Source organism: Anser anser (genome assembly GCF_964211835.1).
Source record: "Anser anser genome assembly, contig: HAP1_SCAFFOLD_90, whole genome shotgun sequence".
NCBI lineage: Eukaryota > Metazoa > Chordata > Aves > Anseriformes > Anatidae > Anser > Anser anser.
This window is the reverse complement of record NW_028153635.1, coordinates 106445-121525: the sequence shown is the minus strand read 5'-3', so window position 1 is coordinate 121525 and position 15081 is coordinate 106445. Positions and strand designations below refer to the sequence as shown.

General features: G+C 47.3%; 1 protein-coding gene and 1 long non-coding RNA gene across 3 annotated transcripts; both read right to left on the bottom strand.

The window, feature by feature from the left end:
* Nucleotides 1–1149: 1149 nt before the first annotated feature.
* On the bottom strand, nt 1150–3367 carry LOC310891763 (uncharacterized protein; the record flags this gene model as incomplete). Its single annotated transcript, XM_083853991.1, is given in 5 exon segments — nt 1150–2250; nt 2458–2495; nt 2498–2516; nt 2987–3021; nt 3280–3367. Coding segments are annotated over 5 exon segments (372 nt in total). The 3' UTR covers nt 1150–2058.
* A 2553-nt stretch (nt 3368–5920) lies between these two features.
* Nucleotides 5921–14842, bottom strand: LOC310891770. Of its 2 annotated transcripts, none has more exons than XR_014577713.1 (2): nt 11553–14842; nt 5921–8117 (listed from the first exon to the last, which is right to left on the bottom strand). It is a non-coding gene; the product is annotated as an uncharacterized lncRNA (long non-coding RNA). The 2 variants fall into 2 exon arrangements; XR_014577714.1 differs by having other exon boundaries at nt 5921–8114.
* Nucleotides 14843–15081: the final 239 nt, after the last annotated feature.

The following is a 15081-nucleotide window of genomic DNA, read 5'->3' as shown; positions in this document are numbered from 1 at the left end:
AGCAAGGGCTGAGGAGCGGGAGGGAAGGGCAGGGCGAGGGGAAGGGCGGCCCTGGGCCTGACAGGGCACCTTGGGCCTAACCCCGGGCAGCAGCTCCCCATCTCACAGGGCCCGCGGGGGGCTGCCTGTAACAGGAGATGCGGGCAGGTAAATTTTACAAGCCCTGCATCACAAATACCCTGCAACACCTGAACTATTCACTGGGACAGCCTCCTTCCTCACCTCCTGAAAGCTCCAGCTGGCAAACCAAGGACAAAATGAAAGGCAGATGTGGAGGACCTCGTAAGATACTGTTTTGTTCCCTACGTGCCCACTGCTGGTGACACGTAATGCCTCCTGTTCCCAAATGACATCGGCACGTTACATCTTTACTACATGCTGAAAGGAACTCAGCAACTTGAACACAACTTAGAATTACCCATCCCGGCAGCAGGCTGTCCAGCTGAAGCTGCTTTAGCCAATCAAGTGTGTCATGCTGCCCCTCAAAGGTTTCTTCCTGGGAACGTCTGCTGTGACACTCCTGACGTATTACTTCTCGGAATGGCAGAACTGCGCTGGGTAGGCCCCACAGCAAGACTCGTATTTCTGTCCTTCCCTTTCAGGAAAGGATCTCCCACCTTGAATTTATTAATTTTCATGATGATGATACACAAATTGAAGTTTTGAAAAACTGAATGCTGATTAACAGATTTCTAGCACAGCCTGTGCATCAAAATTCATTTCTCTCCATTTAGGTAATCTTAGTTTCTGAGTTACAGTTACAGTCAAAATTTTTCTTCTTCGATTTTTTTCTTTTTCTTTTTTTTTTTTTTTTTTTTTGTGATCAGAAAAACGAGGGGACTGGCTGTCCCAAGTCAGCCGGGGAACTTCTCTTTGGTCGATGCATCAAGCAACTCAGCTCTCTTGGGGAAACTTAAATAGAAAAGACAGATCTCCAAACGGATAAAAAAAATAAATCAAATGATAAAAACCCAACCGACACATCTGATACCCCAGCTTATTGAACAGCACAAGGGTTTAATCTACAGGCTCTGTCCAAAGCAGCAAGAAGTGACAGATTTAATCCAAACCAGTTGCCCGCTCTCACTCTCTGATCTGGAGACGTTATTGGACAAGCATGCATAGCAGTAACACTTGTAAACACTGGGTTACTGCACCACAGCCCCAAATCCCTCACGGGCCCACTAAGATACTTTTACTGACTGATCCACAATAAACACTCCCAAAAAGATTCTCAACAAGCTAAACCCTGTTTAGAAAGAATCTGAGGAACCTGTCACTGCAGCAACAAAGGGCTGCAATTGTATGCAAAATCTCCAACACCCTCCTTAGCACCCTGCTAGCTCAAGGACTGTGTGGGGCTTCCGTGCCCTGAACGAGTCCACCCTGGCCACATAATGCAGATGTAATGGTCAAGAAAGCACATAGCGTTATCGAAACTTATCAGATCCACAGCAAAAAGAAAAGCCCACGCTTCTATATTTCTCCTCCTTCTCCATTCACAGAAGGAAGAGACTGAAAACAAGCAGATTTGTGTTTACATTTACAGTTAATGTGAAAAATGGTTATTTGTGAAATACATCACGTATTGTTTCAAGCTACAAACAACTCGCTCCCACAAAGGAAAGACTTTTGACCTCAGCATGCAACCCCAGTTACAAATAACTTCCTATCTACCAGCGGGCCCCGTTCCCCTGGCACTCAGTCACTCCGCAGCACGGCAGCCACCTTTGTTCTAAGGATGGCAAATTCTACTTAGAAACGCTCTGTAGAAGAGTGATGTTGTCCCCTTTTAACACGATCCGGCCTGCAGCACAGAGAAGGGAAAGAGGGGATTAGAGAGAGCCCAGAACCTGAGAATAATCTCGTGTTTTCAGAAAGTGTTTCGTGTGGTTGAGCAGGGTTTTGCCCATCACGCAGAGTGCAGGCCGCCTGGTATTACACGTTTCAAAGACCAGAACTGGTCTCAGGCAGGGACAGATTCTCCTTCATTCAGCAAAATCAGCAGCTCAAAAATCATCAGGGACAGAGATGTAGCCAGGAATTGCTCACTGAACTTCAACAGCAAGGCTCGTCACACGGTTGGTACGTCTCAGTGCTGCTACCTAGAAGGCTCACCCGGGCAGGTTTCAGACCGCGCGTCACTCGGGTTGCACAGACACACGACACACCCAGCTGTTTCCTTGATTTTGTCTTGGAGTGAATCTCCTCTGCGTCGTCCAGCGCCAAATTCACGTACTCGTCAAAGCCCTAGAAATCGGCAACAGTGGCAATTAGTTCAGCAACAACACGAACCATCGTCAGCTTTGCTGACCCAGGCTGGACAACGAAGACTAATTGTTAGAGAAGCACGATTTCTTTTTTCCCTTGGGCTAGTTTTTCTTGACAAGAAAAAATAGGATTGTGAATGAGGGAAAACAAACTAACGATGTAACGTGGGGTCGTGCTGACACTCACGATGATGCAGCCTTCTATCCGCACGTTCACTTGCTCAGCCACACCTGGATCCTCGAGCTCTGCAGAACGAAGGAGGAGAGTAAATTGGAACACAAACACCGCGAGCAGTTTTGTTCTCTCTCGTGTGTTCAGAAATACCCGCTAACCATAGCCGCTAGAGCTCCCAAACACTCCAAGGAGCAACTCTCAGGGGCAGTTTCAATTAACAGTCTGACATTTTAGAGTCTTATATGACTGGGTGAATACTACACGTTTGCTGAAGGACACGTTTCCAGTCACAAGGGAACACTCCTGCACGCCCGGCTGCACGATCCCACTCCCGTTAACACGAGGGGGAAACGCCGGGCTGCGCAGCAGCTCCTTGTACCCACCAGCACGCCGCACAGCTCTCCATTCCCCACAAACCTGCCCCGAGCAACGGGTGGGAGCCGAAAACTCAGCGAGGGAGATCCCCGGACCCTCCCTGCTCCCCCCACCCCCCCAAATCCCCATCCCCATCCCCTCCCCGTCCTCTCAACGCGCTACTCACGCTCTGCAGGTAGCGAAAGATGAGGTTCTGGGGCACTGCGTGAAGGGCTCAGCACGGGGACAAGAGCTCCAGGCCCGGGACAAGGCCTCAAGACAAGGCCTCAAACCCTGCAACGAGGCCCCAGGGCCCCGGGACAAGGCCTCAAGGCCCGGGCCGAGACCCCTGAGGCCCGGGCCGCCCCCCACCCGCTCCCCCGTCGCTCCCCAGCCGCAGGAAGGCTACGATGGGCTGCACCATCACCGTCTGCACCTTCTGGTCCTGCCCGCGGTACACCATGGCTGCCGCCGCCTCGCTGCTCCCGCCGTCCCTGCTGGGACGCCTCCGGAAGCCCCTGAGGCCAGGCGGGAGCGTGCAAGGGACGCTGGGATGCTGGAGGAGCATGGGGGGCCACTCTAGCAGGCCGGGAGGACCGCGTCTCTATGGTCGCAGGCAGGAGTCCCTGCGCCAGCTTTATTGGTGAGCAGCGAGGCTGGGGGGGGAGGGGGGCAAGACAGCCTTAAATAAAACACAAATATAAAAAGTGTTATAAATGGCTGTTATAAATCCAAATAGGATTACAATCAAAGTTTACAATTTATTAAACGAATAGAGGCAAGCAAGCAGCGCTGGGTGCGCCGGGAGTCTCTGCTCCCCCAGGACGCACACCTGTTACGTAAGGCGGCTGGTTTTGATGCTCCCAGGCTAATACATATTCATTACTACTTCGAGAAGAGGCAGGGTTATTAGAATTGGTTTCCGGAATCTGAAACCCCTCCCAGGGGCGCCTGCGTACCAGTCTCTGGTGGTCTCTCGGGGCTTGCTCGGGCTCAATGCTGGTTGTCTTCCTCTCAGGCTTTTGTCCTTCAATTGTCCTTCAGCTCCCCCTTCCTCCTCGTTTGGGAGCCTCTGCGCCGGATTTCAGAAACTCTAGCAACATCCCCTGCAGTAGTCAGCACTTTTCCCTAAAAACCCCTTTGTTCTCTTATCACCTAGACCCGGGCCTCGATGTTAACCCTTCAAATCCCTTAGTGACACGAATTGCTGGACCATTCCTTACAAAAGGAAGGATAAAATATGTAGAGGAGCAATGGCACACGCGAAAGCCCAGCGCCGCGGGCAGAGGCAGCGAAGGTTGACGGCAGAACAGTGCTCGGTTTGAACACGGAGAGGGAAAGCGAGGGGAAGGTGGCCGAAGCCGGCCGCAGTCTCTGAGCTCTCCTCCTCCTGATTGTTTTCTCTCAAAGCCATTTCTGTCTGTGTGCGGGCACCCGGAGCCGGCAGAAGTCCCCGTGAAGTCCTTCGGCAGGACGGAGGGCTGCGTGGGCTCCAGTGAGAGAGGGAGTTAGGAGAATCTTATCAAGTAGAGATAGAGCGCTGACAGCATTAAACTAGGATGCTACTTAGCGTCTTTGCTAACTATGGTGCATTGTGCCAATTAACTAAAGCAAGAAGCCTTGGGCCCCTTACCAAGGTCAGTCTCCTAATAAGAGAGTGAGCCTGTCTTAAGAAACTGGGAGAAACTGGTCCTGCAGATGGACAAGAGCCAAGGAGCAACTGAGTCTGTGCAAAGACAAGAGGTCAACTAGCGGTGACGAGGAAGAGTCATCAATCTTCATGCCCACGACCTCCCGTGCTGCCCAGCGCTGAATAAACATACCTACTTTACAATCTCACTGATTGTGGAGTCCCTTTTCCGCAAGTCACTAGCAGCGGTTTCTTCCGCAGAGGTTTTCCCAGAGCCGCTTCAAAGCTTCCCTCGCGGAGCTGGGGCGTCGCAGGGGGTCGTCAAAGCACGCGCGCACACACACACACACACACACACACACAGGCGTTGTTGTCCAAACAGAAAGTATTTACAACAAATTCGACAAGCGGTTTTCCTCTGCCAGCAGCAAATGCCTGAGGGCCCCTACAGCTTCACAAATCATAGCACAAAGAGCCTAAAGTTCCTCTAAAATTTAGGGAAATGATTCAAAATAGATCTGCTAGGGGAAAACGATCACTGGCGGCAGGGTACACAATACACGCGAGTCTCAGCTCTCCTCCGCAGGGTCAGTGCCCACGCCCAAGTGCGACGCTAATGGCACCCGAACATTTGCTGTAGCAGGCAGCAGAGCCAGCAGCTCAGGGGAGCAATTTTAAAAACCAGGAGGCACTTAAACCAACCCTTAATTGACCCAGTTACTGCAGGAGAGTCCTGACTACTCGCCCTGGAGTCCTACTGTCACCAGCAAAAAGCACCAACCAAAGCTTGGGGGAACTTTGGTACAGCGCAAGAGAAGGGAGTGGGGGTAGCGTAGCCGTATCGCAGAGCTGCTGCTTTTCACACCATTTTATCATCCCTGATAATTGAAAGTAAGGCCGGGTGGGCTGACCCCACCACCACCACTCCTGGCAGCATGTTTGGTCCACAACGCTAGAATAATTGTTTTGCTCCCTCCCGCCCCTACAGCTTCATCATCTGAAAAGATTACAGTCAAAACAATGGCATACACAAATAAAAGTCAAGAGTTGATGTTATAAATGACTGGGTCCCAAATAGGATTACAATCAAAATTTACAATTTATTAAATGAATAGAGGCAAGCAAACAGCGCTGGGCGTGCCGGAAGTCTCTGCTCCACCAGGACGCACACCTGTTACGTAAGGCGGCTGGTTTTTATGCTCCTAGGCTAATACATATTCATTACTACTTCTAGAAGAGGCAGGGTTATTATAATTGGTTTCCCGAATCCGAAGTCCTCCCAGGTGCGCCTGCTTATCAGTCTCTGTTAGTTTCTCGGGGGCCGCTCGGACAGGGAGGCTCATATTCTTCCTCCTTATCTAGTGGTCTCTTGGCCGGCTGTCAGAAGTTACTGCACGTCCGTGCAAAGTCAGCAGTTTTTCTCTGAAGAAATCCCTTTGTTCTCTTCTCGCCTAAACCCAGGCCTCGATGTTAACCCTTCACACCCCTTAGTGGCACGAATTGCTGGACTATTCCTTACAATTCCTCCCTTTTTTTTTTTTTAATATCATCAATTCGTGTCTCTTCTTCAACTTTTGTTAGTAGCAGTTGGATTTCATCAGTCAGTTCTCGGGGTGTCCATTTCTTAAGCATCATTATCGACACATCACCTTTTCTCTCCCAAAGTCATCACAAACTGGGTGCTATTTATTATCCGCCGTATCAACAACGTAAAGCAAGGTATCATACAAGGTATAAACAATAATGTCATTACACCACATAAAAATAAAAATAGCATCCTTTTAACCCATGGTCCACCGGGCAACCATGAAAAGAAATCCCAATCCATACCCTTCCAAGTTTGTACTGGGACGTGGGCTAGCTTTTTAATTTCTTTTGTTATCTGCTTAACCACTTTTCCATTATCATCAATTTGTAAACAACAATTAGAATCGTTCAGTTTTCCACACACTCCCCCTTCTTCTGCTAGTAAATAGTCTAAGACCATTCTACGTTGAAAGATAGCATTCCTCATCTGAGTGGATTGATCAGCCAGAAGATCCAAGGTCGTCGCTGTTTAATTGGTTACAACTTCGAGGATAGCTTGCGACCTAATTATTCGGTTCAAATTATAAATAGGTTCTCGGGCTCCTGATACCAACTCATTCGGGTTCCAGGTAGCTGGCCCATAATGCTGTATGATTCTTTCAGGAGGCCATTCATCCTTTCCCCATTTTTGGGCACTATCCCCGGATAAGGAAGTATCAATAGATCGTTTTACTCTGTTCAGGTCATCATATAATCTTATTCCTAAATGATTTCCTTGTGTTTGTGACAATAAAAAGAACAAGGGTCTTACGTACCCCACATAGCATATTCCCGACCAGTTTCCAGGTAGCCTCTTGTAAGCATGTTTGCCACACACCCAATAATGTCCCTTTAGGGCCCACGTCGTTTGGAAAAGGACCATCCCATCCATCTTTACCCTTTGGGGCGTGATAATACAGAGTGTCCTTGTTACCGAGTGGTCCTGTTACAATGTCTGCCCCGTTTGTACTCGTATATGCACGCTTCCAAGCTCCCACGTTGGGTTTCCACTTACAGTCACAATTCAGTTCTCTTTGGCGACCTGTCATATTATAAGCCTTTTTCGCCGTCCAATCTTGAGAGTGTGGGAAGCGCCTTCAATCAGGGGGTTGGGCCCGCTTTCAGAGCTTGTGTTACCATTCAGCCCTTCAGGGTGATCCAGCTCCTGGAAAAACTAATCACAATTTTATTATGGGTTTAAAAGGTTCTCATGTTATTTTTCTCAGGACAAACTGATCTTGGTGTGGGAGAAGTCCGGTCGAGGCACTCTCACTCGGCGGTCAATACCCATAGGGGTTGCCTCCCTCGGTAGACCATACACGCCGCAGTGGAGGGTCCTACCCCGGTCTTGCCTTCTCCCTTTCCTCCCTTCAGCCTTGTCCTCTTTATCCAGTGCCCTTAATTCATACAGAACCTCATTGCTGGGATATCAGTTCCTCTTTAGTCTCAGTTTCAGTTCCCCAGGAGTGGACTCAACCCTCCAGGCTTCGGTAGTTATTGGTCCTTTTATTCTGGATGCGTGGCTCCAACCCCTTCTTGCTGTTCTCACAGCTGTTTCAGTAGTAAGTAAAACAAGGTACAGTCCCTCCCATCGGGGGTTCAATGATTCTTCTCTCCAGGTTTTTATTAAGACCTGGTCTCCTGGTTGTATTTTATGAATAGCAAATCCTAAAGGTGGTGTCTGAGTCATCATCCCAATTTCTCTTATCTCCTGTAATCTCCTTCCAATGGTAATTATGTATTTCTGGATACTATGATCCTCAACTACATTGTTCCCTAGGGGCATCCCTTGAGAATAAGGCATACCATATAACATTTCATATGATGATAATCCAGTCTCACTGTGTGGTTTAGTTCTTATGTTTAAAAGTGCCAATGGTAAGCATTTCGTCCAGGGCAGCTGTGTCTCGATCATTAACTTAGCCAATTGTTGTTTTATTGTTTGATTCATCCTTTCTACTTTCCCTGAGCTTTGTGGGTGCCACGGAGTGTGGTATTCCCACTGAATACCTTTCAAGGGGTACATCCTTCAAATCTTTGTGGCTGGCGTGACTATGTTCGATTATTTCCACACAACTGTGTTCCAACGGTCCTTCTTCTGGAACAGTTCCTAGAAATACTGCTGGATATAACAGGTTAGTCGTTTTCAAGGTTATGTCATCTTGTTCAGTTAGGATTGCCTGATATTTCATCATCCAGCTGGGTGATAACCAGTGCCCCCCCCCCCTCCTTTGTTCCAAAACGGTTGTTACCATATGTGGTCCAAAAACTTCAATATGTTTTCCCATTTGAAGGCAAATAATTTTCTACTATCTTTATCAAGAGGTATGCAAAAGAAGGCATCCTTTAAATCTATCACGGTAAACCATTTATATTTCCCTTTCACAGATGTTAACAATGTGTAAGGATTAGCTACTACCGGGTGAATATCCTTTGTTATTTCATTTATTGCTCTAAGATCTTGTACAAATCTATACTCGCCATTCGGCTTCTTTACTGGAAAAATTGGAGTATTGTATTCCGATTTACATTCTTCCAGAATCTGATATTTGAGAAATTTGTCAATAATTTTCACCATTCCCATGCCTAGCTTCTATCTTAAGTGGATATTGTTTGATTCGAACAGGTTTGGCTCCTTCCTTTAATTCCACCTTTACCGGTTGTGCCAGTTTCGACTTCCCTGGTACATCTGTTTCCCGTACTGTTGCTATAACTGCATTTTCTACTTCTCTTGGAATATTAACAAAGGGTTTATCTTTGATCATTAGGATTTGGCCTACTTTGGACTCAGGTACCTTCATTATTAATTCTCCATCCTCAAAGGTTATTGTTGCATCTAATTTGGCTAATAGATCCCGTCCAAAGAGTGGCATCGGGCATTCTGGTACATACTAAAATTTATGGGTTAGTTCCTCACCCCCAAAACGCAAATCAAGGGGTCGTAAGAATGACCATTCTTCCTCTTTCCCTGTGGCTCCAATTATTGTAGTTGTCTTAGTTCCTAATCGTCCTTTTAAACTATTTAACAGTGAATATGTTGCTCCTATTACATTTACAGCCTAATTAACACAGAGAAAGAAGCTCCCATAACCAACAAAAAATTCAAGCCTCTGTCTTCGTTTCCTAGCTTTATTTCAACTAGTGGACCTGCTAGGGTAGATGCCCCAGGTCCCCATCATTCCTGACTGTTGTTTGTCCTGCAGCCTAAGACAATTTCTTTCTGATATCAGGGGCTGATTGCCCTGGAAAGAGGTTAGCCAGTTGCCTCTCTCTCTTTTTTTTTTTTTTTTTTTTTTTTTTAAGCCAGGTCCATTTTTTTTTTTTTTCATTGCATTTCAAAGTTGGTCCAGAAATTCAAAAATTCCGTAAATTCCATAGGGGTTTCTTTTGGACCTTGTTGGAACAGATTCTCAATTCCCAATAGCCAATTTAACCAGATTTTAGTATTTACATAATTTCCGGGGTGATTAGGGTCTCAGTGAGGGGGTCGGTCAGGGGAATGCAATCGTTGAAAGTTCCCTGAGCGGTCCCATTGGCAATCTGAGCTCACACAGGAACTCAGGTTGTTTCAAGAGTTAGCTGCTTTTCTGTTTCCACGACAACTCTCTCGGACCCATCACGGTCCCTCCGCCCCAGAGGGCTCACACCGTGATTTTGAGATCTCAGCCTCGGGTTGAGGCGGAACTATTAGAATTCCTACATCCTCTTTCCCTGCTCATTCAGCATCAAAATGCTCTGTTAAATACTACATGCCACACAACCTTTAACACCTTCAACAATCCTTTTAACACTTCCTTTATCTTTCTCCAGCCCGTACTTTTCTAATGCCAACACCAAAGGCTCAGTCAGGGGCCAACTTAATTCCAAACCTTTTCCCTCCAACATGCTGAAACAACATATCACTATACAACATTTCATCCTATTTTCCTTCTCTCCTCAAAAACATTAATTGCAAGACACTGTTATAGTCGATTGATCCATAAAGTGGCCATTTAGTTTATATAGTGGCCACCATTGATTGCAATACTTAGTGAAAGTCCTCTTGCTTTCTGTGCCCCCATTTCTAACAATATCCTTCCAATGTGCCAATATGCACCCGAGGAGGCTTTTTTTTTTTTTTTGGACGTCTTTGTTTTGGATTTTACCCATTTCCTTGATTTCCCATTCCCTTTTATTTATTTATATTAGTTACTGTCCCTTGTTTCAATTTCCACACAAACCATTTTATTGCAGGTTTTTACTATCTTTTCCTAATCTTCTTCCCAAATGTCCCAATTCTCTGGGATTAAACTCTTCTTTCCACATACAAACTTTACTATTTCAGATTATTAATGAGCCCCATTCCAATCATAAATCCGCAGGACTTCGGAAAAACACCTGAAGCACTCAGCCTTCTGTCTTCTAGACAAACAATAACACCTTTTCCACAAAATTTACATTTCAATAAGACCGAATTTCAAGCCAAATGCTAATTTTTCTCATGCACTTTGTTAGTAAGCCTACACAAAACAAGGAATCACTCCTGTGTATCCGTCAAGATGGGGGTTTAAAAAGGTATTGAGGCCTAAATAAATTCGCTCTCCCCCTTCTTACCGAATTCCCAGGGCTCAGGCCCGAACCACCAAAGAAGTGACTCTCCGTTCTACCACTTTGATAATCAGTCAGCCCCTCTCCCCCGATACTTGGGAAACTGACCGAACACCACCGCGAATATAGCCAAACTTCTAAACTGTTACTTAGATAATGCTCCCACCTTCCTCCTTGACACAGTCAAAACACTTAAGAACAAAACAGGATTACAAGATGCACCACCGGGGGTGGATTGGTAGGATATAGAGGTGGTAGGTTATCCAATGACTCCCATTCATCATCTTTTTCTTTTTCCTTTTTTTTTTTTTATTTTTTATTTTTTTGTTCTCTTCTTCGTCAAACTTCTCGTCTGCTTTTAGTGTAAATATTGAGGCTGGAAAAGGACGTGAGATCCTGATCCATAATCCTGCATAATCACTTTCCTCCTGGCTAAAAGGTTCCTTTGAATTAACATGTATATTTAAGGCCTGGCAAACCCAGTCTTCAAAGGATCCGAAAACGGGCCAAAAGACATGTGGTCTTAAAGGCTCCTTTGGCCATTCTGTCATACAATACTGAACCATTTTTAATTTACTTTTTCCCTTTTCTGGGGCCCCTATCGTTCCAATTTCTAATCATTATCCCTAATGGACTTTCTGGTGGTATGTCTGGTAATTTGCTCCCTTTTCTCTGGTCCCGGGTCTTCAATTTTGTCTGACCCATCTAGGAATTTTACTGTGGCAATTCCTACAGCCCTTGGTTGCCTTAGTGAGAGTGTCTTGCAGGGGGTTTAGGACCTATCACCCACCCACGAATCCTATAGGAATCGCTTCGGTCCTTCACCGGCCAAGTCCCTCGTGGGAGATTGGAACCGCGGTTAGAAGACCTCCACAATCGCTTCGGAACTATTTTCCGTCTCAGTCACACTCTCACACACACAGGCAACCGAAACCCACCCAACCGAACGGTATACGCCTTAAATACTTACGACTCCGTCGTCTTCGTTCGGATCTTCGCGCGCAGAATTACGGGCAAAATATAGTGCTGCAGCCAGCAAAGGGAGCTCATAAAAAAATCTAAATCTTTGCTTGCCCTTATTCAGGTTCAAGATGGCATTAGCCCCGACCTGACTCGAACAGGAGCCACCAAATGGTGGGGGCGCCCCTCCTAGATCAAGTCAGAATTCAGGAACCAAGACCATCCCGGACGAGCCCCCAATTGTTATAAATGACTGGGTCCCAAATAGGATTACAATCAAAGTTTACAATTTATTAAATGAATAGAGGCAAGCAAACAGCGCTGGGTGCGCCGGGAGTCTCTGCTCCACCAGGACGCACACCTGTTACGTAAGGCGGCTGGTTTTTATGCTCCTAGGCTAATACATATTCATTACTACTTCGAGAAGAGGCAGGGTTATTATAATTGGTTTCCCGAATCCGAAGTCCTCCCAGGTGCGCCTGCTTATCAGTCTCTGTTAGTTTCTCGGGGGCCACTCGGACAGGGAGGCTCATATTCTTCCTCCTTATCTAGTGGTCTCTTGGCCGGCTGTCAGAAGTTACTGCACGTCCGTGCAGAGTCAGCAGTTTTTCTCTGAAGAAATCCCTTTGTTCTCTTCTCGCCTAAACCCAGGCCTCGATGTTAACCCTTCACACCCCTTAGTGGCACAAATTGCTGGACTATTCCTTACAGTTGATATAGTAACTCCGGGATTTGGGTATCAACTGTCCGAGAAATCAGAACACCCAGGCTTCACAATGTGCCCAACATCGAGCTGTGCCAAGGGGGGGCGGAAGGAAGAAGCTTTCCGTTTAAGCCTTCAGAGCATCGCTCCATCACTACGTCAATTCACAGCCACCACAGCGTGCCGATGGACATCTTTCTGTGCCAAAAGAAACAAGTGCTTTGTCCTCTTGATATCAAAGGTAGCCACCTATAGTTACGGAACCATGCACAAGACCTTAACTCTGACCAGCAGGAAAACTTAGGACAACTGAGTGCAGATCCTGCCAATTTCTACCAGTTCCAACTGTGCTTTAAGTCTCATTGCAAAGCCTCAGTTAGAAAAAGGATCACCTCAGGGTATCCAACAAGAAGAAGAGTTGTTTTCTTTTTTTTTTTTTTTTTTTTTTTTTCAATATACCATAGGACTATGCAGTTCAATCATCAATCATCTTGGAAAGCTCAAGGAGGAGGTCATCCTCATCCTTCCCTGGGTCCAAGTCGAGCTCGGCTTCCCGTATGCCGTCTGAGAGTTCCCAAAGTAGCATCTCTAAATCCTCGTCTACAGATACGGGCGCGTTGCCTGTGGAACTCAGCCGGCGTGTCCTTGCTTCTTCTAGCTGGGAAGAAGCTGAAGTCGAGCTTGAGAACTCCATTGGCTCCACGGATTCTGCCTGGCTTCCAAGATGTGCTTCAGGTCTTGGCAGAGCAAGGAAGAGAACAATCAGTATATGCCATTTCTTAACGGGAAATCCCTTTTCTGCAAACCGGCTCTTAAAACCGTAGCCAACCCCTCCTGCACTTCAATCTTACCCAGGGATTGTTATTCAATTAACCCAGGGCTACATTTAGAGCCCAATATATTAGCAGGTACATTTTTCAGTTTGGGGGTTTCTCTGTGAAGCCAGAGCACCCGGAGTCTAGCAAAGATGGGAAACCAACATGGCCTCCCGGAAGCCCAGTGTCCGAGAACTACATCTCCCGGCATGCTCTGGGAAAACAATATGGACTCCCGGAAACCCGGTGGCCAAGAACTACATTTCCCAGCACTCCCCAGAAAATTGAGCCTCGCAGCGTGCCGTAGGACGCCATTTTTTGCTCTGTTACATTACCGGTTTCGTGTTTATGGAGGGTTTTCCCGCCGTTTTGGGGGGTTTCCCCTCAATTTCGGGTTTTCAGCTCTCCATTTCAGAGTTCTTCCCCGCAATTTTGGGGTTCCTTCCCCTAATTTGGTGCTTCGCCCCCCCCCCACTTTTGGGGTTCCCCCTCCATTTTGGGGATTCCCCCCAGTTCCAAGCCCCCCACAATTTTGGAGGCCCCCACCATCCTTTCTTGGCCTGCCACCCTAATATTAAGGTTCTTTCCCCCAATGTTGGGGTTCTCACCACATGTTTGAGGTTCCTTCCCTTAATTTGGGGCTTAGCTCCCCGGGATCTGGGGCTTTAACCCCAATTTTGGGGGTCCCCCCCAAGTTTGGGGATTCCTCCCCAGGTCTGGGGGGGGTCCACATTCAATTCTGGAATTTCACACTTCCATTTAAGTCTTCTTCCCCCCAATTTGGGGGTTCACCCACCCAATTTTGGGGGTTCCTCCCCTAATTTGGGGGGACCCGACCAATTTTGGGGGTCCCCCCCAATTGTAGAGTCCCCCACCCTCCTTTTTTGGGTTCCCCCCTAATATTAAAGAGTTCTTCCGCCCAATTTTGGGGGACCCCACAATTTGGCCGTTCCTTCCCCTAACTTTGGGCTTCAACCCTTCAATTTTGGGTGGGCTCCTCCCCTCTTATTTTGGCCTTCCGCCCTAATATTAGGCCTAACCCCTAAGAACCTTGACCCCTAAGCCTATGGCAACCACGGATCTAACCCTAACCCCTACCCCAACAAACCCTAGAAACCCTAACCCTAAAAACCCTTACAGCCCTAACCCGATAAAATTTACCACACTAAACCCCTGAAGACTGTTCTGGGGGGTCCACATCCAATTCTGGAATTTCACACTTCCATTTAAGTCTTCTTCCCCCCAATTTGGGGGTTCGCCCACCCAATTTTGGGGGTTCCTCCCCTAATTTGGGGGGGACACAACCGATTGTAGACTCCCCCACCCTCCTTTTTTGGGTTCCCCCCTAATATTAAAAGTTCTTCCGCCCAATTTTGGGGGACCCCACAATTTTGACGTTCCTTCCCCTAACTTGGGGCTTCAACCCTTCAATTTTGGGGGGGGCTCCCACCCTCTTATTTTGGCCTTCCGCCCTAATATTAGGCCTAACCCCTAAGAACCTTGACCCCTAACGCTATGGCAACCACGGATCTAACCCTAACCCCTACCCCAACAAACCCTAGAAACCCTAACCCTAAAAACCCTTACAGCCCTAACCCGATAAAATTTACCACACTAAACCCCTGAAGACTGTTCTGGGGGGTCCACATCCAATTCTGGAATTTCACACTTCCATTTAAGTGTTCTGCCCCCCCAATATGGGGGTCCGCCCACCCAATTTTGGGGGTTCCTCCCCTAATTGGGGGGGACACAACCAATTTTGGGGGGGACACAACCAATTTGGGGGGGGACACAACCAATTTTAGAGTCCCCCACCCTCCTTTTTTGGGTTTCCCCCAATATTAAGAGCTCTTCCGCCCAATTTTGGGGGACCCCACAATTTTGACGTTTCTTCCCCTAAATTGGGGCTTCGACCCTTCAATTTTGGGGGGGGCTCCCCCCTTAGTTTGGCCTTCCACCCTAATATTGGGCCTTAGCCCTAAGAACCCTGACCCCTAACACTACGGCTCCCACGGATCTAA